At 38.2% G+C, this 17,561-nt stretch overlaps 1 protein-coding gene across 3 annotated transcripts in view; it reads right to left on the bottom strand.

Annotated features, from left to right (window-relative positions):
• LOC137194591 (contactin-associated protein-like 4) overlaps positions 1–17,561 on the bottom strand; it is a 134,543-nt gene that overhangs the window by 77,581 nt on the left and 39,401 nt on the right. For all 3 annotated transcript variants that reach the window (XR_010930987.1, XM_067606640.1, XM_067606639.1), the window contains exons 3-4: positions 11,047–11,240; positions 4,165–4,312 (exon numbers count right to left, since the gene is read on the bottom strand). Coding sequence is in view for 2 of the 3 variants with exons in the window: in XM_067606640.1 (XP_067462741.1) it covers positions 4,165–4,312; positions 11,047–11,240 (342 nt within the window). In the remaining variant the exon portion in view is untranslated. The remainder of the gene's footprint in view (positions 1–4,164; positions 4,313–11,046; positions 11,241–17,561) is intronic.

The following is a 17,561-nucleotide window of genomic DNA, read 5'->3' as shown; positions in this document are numbered from 1 at the left end:
TTAACAGTGTGTATGTGGAGTGTGGTGGATGTACAGCAAGCAGTGAAGAATAGACTGCAAATACTGAATTGTTTAAAAGAGTAACTGCCGAGTTCAGCATCAATTTCCTATCAGCAGTACGACTAATTTCTCTGACTGAATGCTTTTTAATGAACTTGGCAAGTCTTCTACTCCCTTAAACCAAAGCCTCACACAATCACACAACCACTTTGCTTGCACAACTTATTGCATTGTACTGTGAATTTCTTGCTGATTGTAGAACAGCAACATGAAGCTCCAGAGCACTGAGTCATCCTCTGAACGTAAGGCTAAAAAACTACTCTATATACTCTATAAAACATACTGACATATCCATCTATACACTGAAATTTCCTCTTGTGTTTCCATCCCTCCACTGCAGCCCACCAAGGTAACACTGTGCAAACACAAAGAGGGAATTCGCTACTAAAGACTAGCTTTTGAAGATACACACTTCAGCATTTTTACACAGAATAAAGACTGTGTTTTTCAGTCATAATGGAAAAGACGACCGATAAAACTTTGAAATGTAAATATGCGCATATGAGTATTGATTTAACACAGACTTGAAAAAGTTGTGAACCTTTTTATCTTTTAACTTGCAAAGCTACAAATTACTGAACCAGAATTTTTAAAAAGCCTATTTTTGCATTTGCTCGCATTGCTTTCTCCAAAAAGAATGTTATTCCAAAAAATTATTTGCAGCGACAACAACACTTCTGGCTCAAATCATTCAGAATCAAACCATAATCTCCACAAATGTTAACTCACCACAAAAGTTTATTTTGGCTCAAACTGTCCTCACACTAACATTTAATCTGTGGTTTTAAAAAAAAAAGTGTCAATTGTACTGTTGACAAAACTTTTACAAGATCTCACAAAATGTGAGATGATGATTTCAGAATATTTTCCTCCCTCTTGGGCCTTTGTAACTTAATATCTCATGTATGTCATATATGTCATGTCATTAATATTCATTTGTTGTAATTTTGTTCTTTCTTAGATACCTTGTGTGAACACCAGTGGTTGTTTTCTTTATTCATCATATGGTGACAGCAAAAGAAAACATGGCCATTTGAATTTCTCTTGTATTGCCACAATAACTGAACAACACGATGCTTTGAGATGTGATGCATTTTTCACACTGTGGTAAACAGTTTGCTACTAACAGCTATATTTCACCTCCCTTCACTATATTACATTTGTTTTTCCACGCAGGATGCAGCTGTGCATGCTACATTAGTTTTCCACAAGAAACACCACAAGTCTTATCCAGCCGTCACACTGGCTGATATACATATTACACTCATATATCTACTGTGTCCTTAAACAACTTGTGAATATTTCCAAACCGCTACGGCTATTTATCAAAATCCATCTTTTAAATGTTTCTTCTAATCCACCTTCTCTCAGAGGGAACAGCAGCATACACCGTTTTAAGGGACACTCAATGGGTTTTATCATAAATCATCTTTCCACTTGGTGAACTAATATCATGAATAACTGATGAGAGGATATTCTGGATTTCAATACAGAGGTAAGAAAGTAATTTAGATACAGAGTGGGTGTTAAGGTGATGATCACTGTGACAAACCAAGTGGCTCTAAGGGTGGCAATGTCACTCTGTAAGTCTGTTGCCTCTTTGGTCCAGAGTGAAACATTCCAACAACTATTTGATGGATTGCCATGAAATATTGTAGAGACACTCATAGTTATCAGAGGATAAATCCTACTAACTTTGGTGATCTCCTAACTTCTCCTCAAGTACCACCAGCAGGTGTTTTTTAGCTTTTAGCGAAACATCTTGACAAGTATTGGATAGATTTTTCATGAAATCAGCTATCCATATCCCTTCTCACACATGCAGTCTATCCCTGAAATGTTCAGGAACATTTCCTGCATGGGGTCATGTGTGAATGGGAGCATATGGGATTGATATTCAGGGAAATCTGTACCGCCAGTTTCCCTCCTCAAAGACCGAGTAACATTTTAGGAAAAATGAAAGCAGTAACATTGTAGGGAAGGGCACGCAAAGGGTTACCTCCGTCTGGCAAAGGACGCTTTCACGTGGAACGAGTGAACCAATCACAAGATTTGACGCGTGGGTGACGTACAGTGAGTTGGGTGGTGCTTGGTTTTGGCTCGTCTACTTTCAATATGGTGGCCGCGCTAAATATGTTTCTGGAAACATTTGAGAAATAGGCAATACAGTAACATAATCTTGACTCATATTTGATCAGGACTGCCTGGTTTGAAAGTTTGATCTGAGTTTAATGAGTTTTGCCTTCTTCTGTTCAGTTATATGGCGGCTGGCATCCATAAGTGTTGCATTACCGCGATCTGTTGGACTATTCCTCGCCACATCTATTCCGGCATTGCCATGGCATGTGTGAAAAGGCGCAAGACGGAAATATTCCTGAATGTAGCTCCATGTGTGAATAGTGAAAATCACAAGCGGTGCCTGAAAGGTTATGCCAGTAATTTACTTGGAGCTATGTGTGAAAGAGGGTCATGATTCCCCAATTCTCTCCTCTAGCACCACCAGTAGGTCAAAGTTTTCACTTTTCCAGTGAAATATCTCAACATCTACTGGATGGATTGACACAAAACTGGATTGGCACAGTCATGGTTGCCAGAGGATTTATCCTAAGGTCTTTGGAGATCCCCTGACTGTTCCTCCAGTGCCACCATGAGGTTCACATTTGTTGTTTTACATTTAGTGACATGTTTCAATAACAATCAGATGGACTGCCATGAAATTTGATACACAAATTCATATCCCCTTCAGGATAAAGTGTAAAACTTTGAGTGATCAATTAACATCTTCACTTCTATCTAACCTCATCTTCTGATCAAAGTTTTGATTTGCCCAATAGGTTGGTTTATGGCTAAATACTTACAAAACAAAAAACTTTCCCATCAGCCTCAACTGTTCCCAAGTACAGCCTAACAGATCTACTAGCATGGCTTTGGACTCCAGTGTTACACTGTTTCAGTGTAGTAGCTGTTCAAAGCAAATGTACTTATTTTATTTTCAAAGCTTCCTATCTGACTGCAGCTTCTCAGATGAAAGGGAAATGTAAGCGCCAGAAATAATATAGTCACTACCAGCTGTGGGTTGAATTCCAAACATAGGACAGTGCATATGGAAATCATGTTTACACATGCATATACATTGTTGGATAAACGTATTTGAGCATCTATGCAAATGTGTGAAGATGTTTTTTGATATTCATGACTATGTCGTGTTTTGATGAGGCACAATAACCAATAACTGCTGCCATGTGGGCAGGATCAGGGCAGAGACACAGCAGGGAAACTACCGCTGGGAGTACAAATATGACAAACACCTGCTCTTTTAGCAGAATATGCCGACTGCACGATTTTACCTCATACTGAAAGTTCAACTGAGTCCCGAAGAAGATGAGGAGGAGTCATACTTAGCAAAGATGTCATGCTCATCCTAAACCCTTAGGAGATAAAAGTAACCCTTTTAAAATGTATCTTATGACTGAAGTAGCAGTGACAGATTTGTTATATTCTGGATATTGGCTAAAGTAAGACAAGTGATATTTGTTCTTTTTCAGCACAATGGAGCGAGTACAGATAAAAAATTGCTGTGTGACTTTGAAAACTATGTAATGTGAATAAATTAAACAATACATCTTGGTTCAGTTTCCTTGTGGTGATGCCAGGTCTGATAATGCCAATATGTTGTGTAATCTGAGAAACAAAGGAAACTGTTAACACAATATGTTGTATGTGTGTGTGAATGAAACAGTGAGATGCATGTTGTTACTTCATTGTTAGTAACAGAGGTGAGAGTGTAAATCAATTGTGAAATCTGAAAATATGAAAATAAAAGGCTGCCAGGGAGCGTTTGTTGCTCTTTGTCTGTATCAGTGATAAATCACACACAATTAAACTGGCTAAAAGAAGTGTGATACGTAATGAATGTTTCTTTTCTCTTCTTTTGAACCAAATTAAACGTTATATACAGATTTATTTAGTTGTATGTACTTGCATTTTTGAACCCTCCCAGCAAATTTAGTATCTCTTACTGAACAGTAGAGATTTCGGCAGGTCTTTCTGGCTGGAAGGCAGCCTTGGAGAGTCCAGTCCAGGCCCATAAAAGACAGGACTTACTGTAAGGACATCCGTAGGTCTCCAGTCGGAGCCCGATCCGCCCGCTGGGATTCCAGTCCAGAGGAATGAGGCGGAGGAAACGAGCGATCGCTGGCTGCTGCAGCTTGTACTGAACCACGCTGTCTGCATTACTGTTACCTGGAAAAGACTAAAAAAACACAAACACAATGGAAAAATGTTAACTTAGTATCTGCTTTACTGTTATCTAACTCAGAAACACATATAAACACACATATACTGTAAACATGGTAGTTCAGAACTATTTCTGAAATTAATGAAAAACAAAATACCTTATATAAAACTAACCAAAGCTGTGTTGGACAATTTAGTTCAACTAAATCTGTTTGTTGAATATAAATAATTTCAACTAAAAACATGTATTGGCAATAAAATATAATAAAATAGCATAACAGCCAAAGACATTGACACAATTTGTTTGATTTCAGTCTGTAACATCTTTATTAAGGGAACTCTTCTATTCAACATCATACATCTCAAATATACTGCTCTTTGTGAAAGCTATATCATCACAGTCGAAAGTTGTTTTTTGTGTGTTGATTGTTTGCCAAACTTCGAGCAGGCTGGTCTTGGGAGAGAGGATAGAGGAAGAGGAGGAAAGATTGGCGTGCTGCAGATGGCATAACTGTTTTTGTTGAGACTGTGATAGATGCCTTGTTGTTGGCAACAGAAAGCATTCAGTGTATGTTGTGGCCTGTCAGTAGCTGGTAAAGCCATAAAGCTTAGTGGTAATTGAATCCCCTACACCAAACAACAAATCATTTTACCATGACAAAACAAACACATAAACTGAAAGAATAAAGAAGATTTACAATTATTCTTTATTTGGAGGTGGTTGCTAGTCTTCCTGGGGTCCACACAACAACAGCGACGGTACATTTTAAATCACACTGATCAATAAAACAAGAAAAAGCCAAAACAAGTCAAATATTGAGATCTGAAAATAAGTTAAAAAAAACTTTGAAGAGGTAGACAATACAGTAAAAACAAAAGCCAAATCGTCAAGAAAGAAACAATAAGAAAATAAAAATAATCAGAAAGGATCAAAAACCGCAATAACTAAAAGTAACATCTGTGCATGATTCATCAGCTTTCGTTTTAGTGACGTTTTGAAAGAAAATCTACTTTTGATGTGTCTTTTGATTCCAGGCAGCTGAAGCTCTACAGAGAACCGTTCTCATATCATACAGTTTGTTTGTGGACTTAGACGAGTATTATATATCGAACTCCTACCTTTCCTTATAATACAGCGAGGTGAAAGTGATTCATAACTGAAAATGTCAACTATAAACTTAGAAAAGGTCATATTGAGTCTGGAGAAGATTTCAAAAGTTTAACATTCAGTAACTTTTCAACATTATATCAACTTGTACAAAACATTCAAATAGTGATTTTTGTCTTTAAAATACTTTATTCTTTGTCCAACGATTTTTCTATACTGACTCAATGACCAAAACATCGAAGATAAATGCTTTTATAACATCAGAGGTGAAGGATACTTGATACTTGATGATGTAACTTCATGATTTAATCCACTTCATGAAGTGCATTTCATCCTGCCTGCAGATCTATTCGTCCTCTGATCACAGGATTTGATTCCCGTGGCAGAGCATCTCTATAGATACTTGGTTTCAGTATTGAGGTCAGTAGAATTTAATAAAAAAGAGTTGATTTTATTTTTCGATGTGTGGTACTGAAGGTGCAGTTCACTGCATTCATAGAGGCTGTTTTGGATGAACAGATGGAGAATGAAAGACTTGAACCCCTTTTAACTGTAGTTTAACACCTTTTCTGGTCTGGCTCTGTGGAGATTATGCTCATTAACTTGCTTTGTGCTAAAAATCTTCCTGTAAAATTTGGAGTAAGAACAGAGAATTGATTGTCTGCTTCCTTCTGACTCTGGGCTGAATCTGTGTATCTCTTTTCATCTCTCCCATCTGGCAATCTATCCTAATTACATCCCTTTCTTGAAGTTGACATGCAGGTTAAGTGGCTCTCCCGCTGCTGAATAAAAGCTTAGACACATAATTAACTTATTAATTCTTCTGTAATCACAAGAGAGTGGAGTTGGATCTCCTCATATAATTGTTTTTAATTGAAAGGGGTGGAAAGTGTCGAATGACAACCTTGTAACGCCACTTTTGGTGAATTTTCTTGTTTAAATTGTAAGTAGACAGTTTACATAGTTGCCTGTGGGCTGACGACTTTTATCTCATTTTAACGTTAGAAACATTTAAAAAAAAAAAAAAAAAAAAACTCATTAGAAGCTAAATTGCCTAATTTCACAGCAAACTCTTCTCCAGTATATCATGCTTGCATGCATGTGCAACCCTTTCTCCTAGAAATTATGTTTAAATATGACTAAATTGCAACTGCAAATACGTATTACTAGAAACATAATGCTGGCTGAATTACGATTTATTTCAACATAATGAGAAAATGCTGTTAATTCCCACATTTGGCAAGTTGCAAAAATGTTGATACTGAACATATGAGTGAAATGTTCAGTGACAAATTAGCTCTTTTTCTTTTTTTCTCAGGATGTGAACCCAAGTCTGTGGAACCACAGTCCTGCGTCTTGTACACCCACCAGCCATCTCACCATTCATTCAAAAAACAGGATCCAGTCAGTGATTATGCTTGCCAACACAGCATAGTAACTGGGAAAACAATTAAATAGTATATAAACAGAATTACCAGGAGACAGTTTTGGCATATGAAACTGAAAACTTTTGTCATAAAAAGGCAGAACAACATTGTTTACTGTCTTCCAAAATCAGAAAAATGATTAATATGACACTTTCTGATATGATCAGGTTTAGGCAACTAAAACTGCTTGGTTAAGGGTTTGAGAAGTATCATGGTAAATAAGGTGGATAGGGTGCACAGGTACAGGTGCCTGACAAAAACAGCATACAAAGGAAATTAGGACGTAGCAAAAAAGTGAATTTTGCAAGCTCCCAAAATGTTTGATTTATCTTTGTCAGGCAAACATCCATGTGAACACAAAGCACGCTATATATACAGACAATGACAGCTTCACCTGTAATTAGATTACATGATACGAAATAATTCCCATTATAGGGAAAGTTTATGGCCATTGTTAAAAGAAGCTAGCGTTGACTGTTGGTTGGTAAACAGAAGTTGTTTTTAGTTTTTGTATCTGTGCATATGTGGCTGTGTGACACAGTTACTGTGAAACACCAAAAAAATAAGACACTGAGCTTGTCGTTTGCTCAAACACTGAGCCAACTAGCAGCTCCTTCGACTCAACAAATGACATTGAGGAGAGGACAGAATCTCATTTACTTTTAGGGAGATGCTTCAACAGCCGCCTTTGACAGGCAGTGAGAGGGAGAGTGAAAGAGACATGGAGAGAGAGATTAACTGTGAATGTAAAAGACAGAAAAGGAGAAAGGAATAAAGAGAAGGGATGAGATAAAGGAAAGAGCATCAAAGGGAAACGACAGACGAACAAAAAAAGTGGAAAGAAAATCACATAGTGAGAAGAAAGAGGTAGAAAAGCAGTGCAGAAAGAAAATGAGAGGAGGAAATAAAGAGGGGAAAGGAAATGTGAGGAGTAAAAGTTAAAAGAGCTTGCTTCTCATCCTCAGCCCTCCAGCAGCGAGGAAACAAACACATAAAGAGGAGAAAGACAATAAATAAAAGATGGATCGCAATATCTCCATGAACACACAGGCTTGTGACGAAAGATAGAAAAAAAAGAAGATGGACTGAGAGAAAAAGAGGAAAAGGAGAAAACCTTATATTGTCTCTCTGGTCTTCAGCCCAGTAGTGGTTGATCTAACAGCTCTGCCATCAACTTTCTCCTCTGACAGACTCTCTAAGCCTAGCTGACTAATACACAGAAGTTCAGAAACACTTTGAAATGTGACTGCAGTTTTTGTAGAGTGTCAGATCAACATGTTTTAAGCCGTGAGAAGCTGTGAGAAGCTGTGAGAAGCTGTTCTTGGCGCTCTCAGAGAAGAACCTCAGTGCTGAGATTAGCTGGATTCTCTCCATATGAAGAAATTGCTTTGCCTGAACTTCTAATCAAAAGCTCCTCTCTGCAGCACTGTAACAAATCTGCATTCACTCTTCGTAAGCGTCCATACTTTCAGAGGGAAAACATTTCCTTTTTTTTCCATGTTTGTTGCATTATTTGATTTGGTATTAGACTCACAAGGTCACAAGGACATAAAGGTAAGAAACTCAAACATATTTGAACTGGCTCACTGTGATGACAAGATCAATACTACTTAGCATTCAAGTGGCTGTATGTTGAACAATGTACTGTCACCACAGTGGGACAAATATAAGTCTAACATGACACTTGTGCGAGGGGAAAACACTGAGGGGAGGTGCTGTGTCTTGGATGCGATGCCTCACTGCCTCTGCTGTCCATCTGACTGATTTTTTCATTAATCAATCTTACAAATGCCGGCTGAGCTTTTTCAAAGCCGGGCTCAGGTGTGCCATGAATCTGCCATGTTTTACTCACGATTGGTGGTGGAAAGAGTATAGTGATGCCCTACTAATGTAGAACCACTGTTATTAAACTGATCATCAAGAATCAATCTACTACAGATAGGCCTAGAAAAACTGTACTGTAGCTTAAAACATACTTAGAGTAAATGTTAGTTTACAGAGAGGAGAAGACTGCTCAGCCTAGATTCTTCTCACTGGGAAAATGACAGTAAATCCAACTGAAATCACATTTAATCATCCCTCTTGTGATTTTTTTTATATCAACATGTATTTTTAAATGTTATTAATAAATATTTATTATAGTTTTGTATAATTAGAATGGGGAAAAAAGGGTCTTTGGAGAAATATCAGAAATGCTCCTGGTCTCAGCCAGCTATCCATGTCGAAGATTTGTTTGATTGACATCAGCTGGCAGGATAGCAGTGCTACAACATACCGAACGGAGTCAAAGTAAACAAACTACTGTCGCTGTAAGTCATGGACAGACAGTGTGTTGCTGCCAGGGATTTTGAAGAGCAACGACCAAACCGGTATCTAACCAGACCAAAGTTACAAATTTGCAGGTATGTTTTCATGCTGTTTAACGATAGCTTATTAGCTATTTAGCCTGCAAACTGACCCTAGCGGTGCACTTCTCCACAGTGAATGTTTGTTTGGTGGCTCATTCAACAAGCTAAGGTGCAGGACAGGACTTGTGTTCATGTTTGTCAGTTAAGAAGGAGACTTTAGCAGGAAAGCTAATGTAGGTTGTTGTGTTGTGTAGCAGGATGCTATCAGGCTCAGTGTGACCGTCTGCTCTGCTTTGTTTTATGCAAAGATTTGATTTGCTGTATGGAAATAAGGACTCCAGCTATGTAAATAGATGATGGAACGGTATTTAACCAAAATAATGTAAAACTAGCAGGCACAATCATGAAATCAAAGAATTTAAAATATAATTTTCTCCCTTTTGGTTTGTGATTTTTTTCTCAAAGAAGAACACAGGACAAGTGATTTACAGAGCAGATAGGTATGCTGTAATAGATAAAAAAGGCAATTTAATTTCAGTTAGACTTAAACTATTCTCATGGCCTTTGGTTTGGCCTGAAAAGTGGTCAACTTTTAGCCTAATTGTGGTGCTACATTCTAAGGTGAAGAGATTGAAGAGCTTGCTGCCTGTCGAAAGGTTGAAGGTGAACACAAATATTTTGCGTTCATGTCTGAGGAGTCAGTAGATAAAACTTGTGAAAATGGAAGTTGTAAACCTAAATTTAAGGCTTCTGTAATAACCGTTTTACATGCATGATTTTTAATTATGCTAATATACATATCTATCTTTACATATCTATAATTTTGATAAAACCTAATAACTACATATATTGCCGAATACAGTATGTTTTTAATAAAATATCTTTAATATTTGCTGTATTATCAAAGATAAAAACTGTCACAGCTCCACAACAAATGACTAAGTGGACCTTGAGTTGAAGGGTTGTTTTTTTTTTGCCAACTGCTTTTTCCAAAGTCAAGAATGATCTGCCAATCTCACATTCTCAGCCAACATGGACAACAAGTTCTTAAAGTGCTCAGAAGAATGCAAAGTCTGCTGATGAAGATACAATCGAAGGCTCCTAACATGCAAGTGTGGACCTTGAGTTTAGATTATTTTGATAACTATGTCTCACTTGTTTACCTCCTATTTTTGTGTAACATCTGTCAAAAAGGGCACTGATAGTGGCAGATAAAGCTGAAATCAATGTGTTTAACATCTCTTCAAATAGCAAAAGCTAAAGACTGACATAAAAGACAAGAAAATTGAAGTATAGACAAAAAATATGACCTTAATCTTCGCCAACATCCCCCTTGTCTCAACCAGCAAAGTGTTGCTTGACTGCTTCTCTGTCCATTATCAGCAGCTAAAGTGTTTGGCAACAAGTCTGCACAGTCAGCAGAGCTCCTTCAAAGGTTCATCTATTACAAATGAAGAGATATACTCATGATGACTGAGTTTATCTGCACAGAATACATCAAGCCACATAGACAAGCACTGCTCGACACTATATCACTTCATATGAATTAAAACAGGGTAGGATATGAAGTTTATTGATCCCAGGGGGGGAGATGGAGTCGTTGCAAGAGCAAACACCAAAAGTCAGCTGTATGAAGAGATGAGGGTTACAGAAATAATGTAACTGCTGTTAATTACAGTAAAGTGAAATGTGACTGTAATGACAGTGATTTATTAGATGCTGATTATTACATTGACCTCACTTTTACACTGTTTTAACGGTATTGTTTACTCTGGTGTATACAGCTTTATATTTCTCCGTGGTGATGCAGTTTGTACACTGCACTGTTTTGATGGACGGTGATCCGTTAACTCCAGTATGGACTCACCCCTATACTGTCCTCCTGCCAGTACTGTTTCCAATTGTGTCCCGTGTCGCTGAACATCAGCAGGTATGACGTCAGCCAATCAGAGCTGCCGTAGCGACCCTGCGTTGCGACAGCTGTGATCTTGGTCCGCTCACCCAGGTCGACCTCCAACCATTGATACCTGTCTGAGGTGAGAGGAGACCAACCTCCAGCTCCTGTATAGAGAGAGAGAGAGAGAGAGAGAGAGAGAGAAAGCAGCATACATGAGTGATTTATTACATTTCCATCTGTCTGGGAGGAGATGAAATAAGCTTTGGTAGATGCTGAAAAATGAATTGCATTGCTTGACCTTTCATTCTGAACTGAAATCACACTTTTCTGTTATGAAAGCAGAATGAAGAAAATTGATTGAACCATAGCAAGCGTCTTTAAATCCATTCTGAAGCTATAATGGGATATAAATCACACTTCAGGAACTTTCCCGGAGAATTTAAATAACACAAATTGCTTTGTGACTTGCAGTGGCATTAGGAATTTGTGTGTTTTCATATCTCACTGAGATACTTATGAAATGAAAAAGATGAGAATGAAAATGCAAAAACAATCAATGCAGTCAAATACAATAATCGCTTTCAGTTTTCAAAGCAACACAACAGTTGTTACTATGACATGGTTAGTACACCATTACTTCTGCGCGTCTTTTAAACACCTGCAAATTAACTTGTGTGTCAAGGGGGATCAATACCGAAATGCAAAACAACAAATTGATGACAAAACAGAACAAAATATTCAAACATGCCCTATCTCATAGTAAGAAATAATTGAAACCCTTCCCATACCTGTACTGTATCAAGATCCAACTCACACCAAAAAATAATAACTTATTGTTTAAATTAATGTGCACCTTTGTTGATGAGAAGAGCCTATGTGTTCTTAACAGAGTTCAAAGGAGGATCGTCAGCTGCTGTTTCACACCCCTGAGTTCGCCTACTGCACATCCATACTAATGCACTTCAGTAGAAACAGGAGCAAAGTGCATAAAATGGGATTAAAAGTGTTAAATATTCTGTTCATCCTAATAAAATACTGTAGCGTGTTAGTATTGACTCTGTTTTTCTATAAAAATGTCCTGTAATCCTGCTGTAACAGACTTCTCTATGTTTGCTATGTGTATATGGCTACATATCATTTATTGATTATCAAAACATCTAACAGCCGTCTGGGTCAGACCAGGACGTCAGTTGGACCACTCAAGGATATACAATATATTAATATGTTCTAGACATTTATGATGTATAAAGCTGCACACTGTGTACATAAATCTTTGCAGAATAGTTTAAAAAAAAGGGCCTGTTGATGATTGCAACAACATATTTCAAAGTCGCTGGAATGCCCAGGGAGGACATCTGGGTGACCACCAACAAAACATTGGTCCAACTCTCATTTTGGCAGTATTTTTGAAAAATTTCCAGACTTCTTGAGGCAATGTTCAAGGTTATAGAAGCTCACGATGTCTGCTGGGTTCAGACAAAGAGGCAACCGCTGAGAGAGGATGACAGTGTGTGTGTCTTTGTGTGTGTTTGTGTGTGTGTGTGTGTGAGAGAGCATACACGCTGCTTAAATTACATGTTGCCTGTTTTATATGTGGGGCGTGCTGACAGAGGTCTGTCTAGGTAGATAAACCGGGGTTGATCGAATGGGCTGCTACATAGTAATGACGCTTCAGATGCTGAAAAGACATGTGGTGTGTGTGTACGCATGTGTGTGTGTGTGTGTGTGTGTGTGTTTGTGTGTGCGTGTGTAAGAGAGAGGAAATGCTTTGTCAGGCCAAAACGACGCCTCAGAGCTCAAACACCAGATGGACAGATTCTGAAGGAGGAGGCTGCTGACCGGTTTCCCACTGGGCACACACACAAACACACACAAACACACACACACACATACAAACACACACACACACACACACACACACACACACACACACACACACTCACACACACACACACACACACACACACAGAGCAAGTGTCAGAGAGCTCTATAAAGAACAAAAACACCAAAACCCATCTTAAACGCCACTTGACTTTTGGAAAGACAACACAATTTTCTGCTCTGTCTCTCAACGGCACTGAGGCAATATTCTGTCCACCAGCTACATTACAAGCAGTAAGTCATGTCCTCAGGTTTATAGCTATTCTCCTCTGTATATATATACAATAACAGTGGAGGGACTGAAAACAACGCTTAAAAACTGGAGGTTGCTGTTGGCACTCAAACTACATAAGATCCAACCTCACTTATTCTCTCAGCGCAGCTTCAATAGTTTTGTCTTCATTACCTCGAACACTTGCAGATTAAGCTATCTTCACGACACTGTCATAAAATTTGCAGTGGATACAGTATTCGTAGTTTCCTGAGGATCATTTGATAATCGCTTATCTTTCGATTTTGATCGTATCGCATCCGTCCCGAGGTCTTTGCATTGGCTACCAATACAATCAAAATCCTTCTCATGACCTTCAAATCCTAAACCGGATTGTCTTCCTCTTACATCTCCAGTCTTATTACTCCGTATACTCCATCATGCCCTTTATATTCTCTTTATGCAGGTTATTTAATGGGTCATCTATGTAACAAAAAAATCTTTTTGCCCAATGAGCTCCTTTTCTTTGGAATAAACTTCCACTGCGTATTTGGAAGGCAGGCTCTGTTGAAATATTCAAATACAGGGTGAAAACACATCTTTTCTCTCCAGCCTAGTTTCACTTGCTGGAAAAAGCAAATCATCAGCTGTAAACACAGGCTCTTCTGGTCTGCATGCTGTAAATCATTTTGTCTGATTTCATGGGGAATCTGACCCGGTGGCAGGCATTTAGAATAACTATATAGAAAAAGCCAATCTTCTCGCTGATGGTGTCTTTTGCTTATGTAGGTCATATAGAAGCATCATGAGACTGTTTCATAACCACTTAAAAGTTCCTTGTAGTAACTTTAAATAAAGTTGAAGTTGACTAGCATCTCTGTTACATCAAAATTTGATCCTTTTTGCATAAAGTAATGTAAGAATTAGGCGTGCAACTAACAATGATTTCCTGTTCTTCTTTGGTTGATGATTAATGATGATCAATTAACTGCTCAGACAGTTGTGAAAAATATCCCATTACAGTTGTATTTTTTTGTGGCACGAACGGTTTAAAAATCAAAGATAGTCATTTTTTTGTAATATAAAACAGAGCAAAATAGCTGGAACCAGCAAATGTTTAGCATTCATGCTTGATACATACCTAATCAATTATTACAATGGCTGGTGATCAATTTTCTGTTGATCATCTTATTGATTAATCTATTTACTGTTTCAGCACATTTTTTCCAGAATATTTGCAGTAGATAATCATGTTTCCCAGAGGATAAAGATACAAAAATATCAATAATAATGTGTCATTTGCGATGAACACATGCATGCTATCCTTCCTTTTCATGCCAAAATATCAACTTTGCACACATAGAAATAAACAGAAATCTTTATCATATAATCTAACCAGCAGATAGCCATTAAATATGCAAAACACATCCATGCTCCCAAGGTTGATTTCATTTGAAGACTTGATGACTTTTAATGACTCTGTCTGGTGCCTCCATTTATGGATTGACAAACAAATAAAGAAGGCGACAAATGTCATTTCATCATTTAGTCTCTACTGACAGTCTTCTTGGATTGTTTCTTGAAATGGCTAATTGTGATGACTAAGGTCTATCTGAAAGCCTCATTTATGTGATGACCTTGTACTAGCTGTATATTACAGAAAAACAGGAGGAACTTCAACAGCTTTTGTAACAAAAGGACTCTGAACAATGTCTGGTGGCAGGCAGAGGAGAAAATCTCAGCAGTGAAAATGAATCAGTGTCGGTCTGGTGGAGTCTGATCTTTAAAGAGCTAAAGGCCAAAGCTAATAAGCACTTGACTAACAGACGTGTCCAGTGACAGCAGATTAGAATAAAGCAGACACTCTGACCTTTACTCATGAATATTTGACTGGAGAGGAAAAGAGAAAGAGATCAGAGGGAAATGACTCAGAGACCAAGAAGCGTTACAAAGATTTACTGTGTCCAGCCCGTCGATATAAGTGAAACTAATATAATTGAGGTGAACTGATGGCTGATGGTTTGAACACTTTTAGTCACAACTGTCACTTCAAATCAAAGACAGCTCCCTGATTTCTCTTCCTCTGTGTCTCTCATGGTGCCACACGGCGAAAAGTACAGGTTAATGGAGGTCAGAGGTGTGACATCACTGCTCTGATGGCCAAACAGAGGATGAAATTATCAATCGAGCTTCGGGAACAGTGAGAGCCGGTCGCAGTGGGTAATGTGATAATGTAAAACCAGCAAGCTACAAACTGAAACTGTGGAATACAGCATATGCCACGTTATATATGTGATATTTTGTTCAGAAGTAAAGTTAAAAGCAATTTACATGTCTCCTCATTACTGTGCATGATGATTCAAACTGTGTCATATATAAATAGTCAGTATGCTTCAACTAAAGGGCTTGTTGCCCTCTCATTCATTTGAATGGGGCCAGAGCGTTAACGTCATCCGGCAATAAAGCTGAAGCTGGTTCAACTTTTGCTGCAACATAACATGTCATCATCCAGCTAATCACATACATACATGTAAGTGCACATTCCCCATGGATTACTTTGTAACATGAGCGCCGTGTTCCTGCTGTTTACCTCACAATCGTTGCAACGAAAGGTAAAATAATAGCTACTGCTGCAATAACTTTCCAGAGTTGTAAAATCCTGTTTGTCATGATCATAAAATCTGCAGCTCAGCAGCTTGGTAATGACTGCTGGTCAACACAGTATTTATGATCCGCAATCAAAATTAATGCCTGTTCAGTTACCTGACAACAGAAACAGAAAAATATGTAAATCAGAGCTATATTGTGACCTCGGCTGCATTAACGGCATAGGTGGTCACAAAGTGAGCCATCTTAGCTGTCAATCGTGCATGGTTTAGCAATCTGTGTACACAGGTTTACCAATCTATTCCCACAGGTTATTAATCTGGGCTATGTAATAGAGGAAGGTGAAGGGACAGTAAGACAGTAAGGAAAACACAAGAGAGGTGGAAAAGAAACTGAGACAGACAATTTGAGAAACAGACAGGAAGTAGGACGGAGAGACAGGCAAAGGGATAGAAAGGCAGCTGGAAGGACGTGTAACAGGCAGGCTGTTATAAGTGTCAGGTCCAGAATGAGCACTGGTCATTTGCATGAGAATATAAAGTCTGGAGGGTAATTTCAGCAGCCTGATAGCATGTCAGTCGGACAGAGTCCAACAGGAAACTAATGGACTTAGTGCAGCAGTGACAGCAGCAGCAGGGTGGGGAACACTGCAGGTTCTCTGCAGGTGAAGGAGGACAGATTTTTACTTTTCCAAATGCCACGCTGCAAAACTGGCAATTCACAAAAGACGGAATATCTTATTTTAGAATGATTAAACCTTACTTCTTCTTATCCAAGATAAACAATCTTGTCAAGCGCGATTTGCATTACAGATTATTACACCTGTATATATAATAAGGTAGCTAGTCATGATATGACTTAGTAAGATATTCAATCCAGGTGGAACTGACAAAAACTAAATCTGTTAATCTGAAAATAAGTCTGGATTGTATGGAATCAGACTAATCTCAAAACTAGCATAACTAAAAACACCTCATGAAGGTTTGTTTATGAATTTGAAGGCAATGTCATCACTGGATTAAAGAGAAAATAGTGGTATTTTTTTAACCTTGACCTTGACCCTGACTATGGCACATTCTAACTTTACTCTCACCAAAACATGAGCAGGATGCTCTCATAAACCAGTCTGACCAAAAGTAAACAAAGAAATTAGCCCCGGTATTAGCTATTGTAGCTAACTGGATAGGGATCCACATACATCCAGGACAAGTTACCTGCTAATCAAGCTAGCTGTAGTTGGTTTACATGTGTAAGGCTGTGAGTCGTTGTGTTTTTAGCATTTATACATGCAGGAGACATAGAAGCTAATGACAGAAGATGTTTTGTGCCTGCAAGTTTTGGAAATGCAAGAATAAAATGTCAAGTTGTGGAGTTTGCTGTTGTCACATTTGTCTGAATGGTCGAAATTATAAGAGACTAGACTAGTGTTGAGAAAAATGACACTGGATTTTAGAAATGTCTGTCCTAAATAACTTTTTTATTATCTATGTGAGAATAGATTGCTTTTGGAAAAACAGTCTGTTGAGATTTGAGTGCTACTGTTGTGGAACTTTCTGGAAGCCCTGAAGGACGACTGAATATGGAGATCAATACCTGACTATTTGGCCGTTCTCGCACAGTCAGTCTCAACTTACAGGCTCCTATTAAAATTCCACCTTCAAATCTCACTCTTTGGGAAAATGATTACTGTGACACAATAATTATTTTCAAGTCTATTTCAACGTAATTGCAGTACTGATAACTGTCAGCGTCACCTGCTGAAGAAAGAAAATGTTTAAACACAAAG

Source organism: Thunnus thynnus, chromosome 12 (genome assembly GCF_963924715.1).
Source record: "Thunnus thynnus chromosome 12, fThuThy2.1, whole genome shotgun sequence".
NCBI lineage: Eukaryota > Metazoa > Chordata > Actinopteri > Scombriformes > Scombridae > Thunnus > Thunnus thynnus.
The sequence above is the reverse complement of the archived record's forward strand: the minus strand, read 5'-3'. Positions and strand labels throughout refer to the sequence as shown.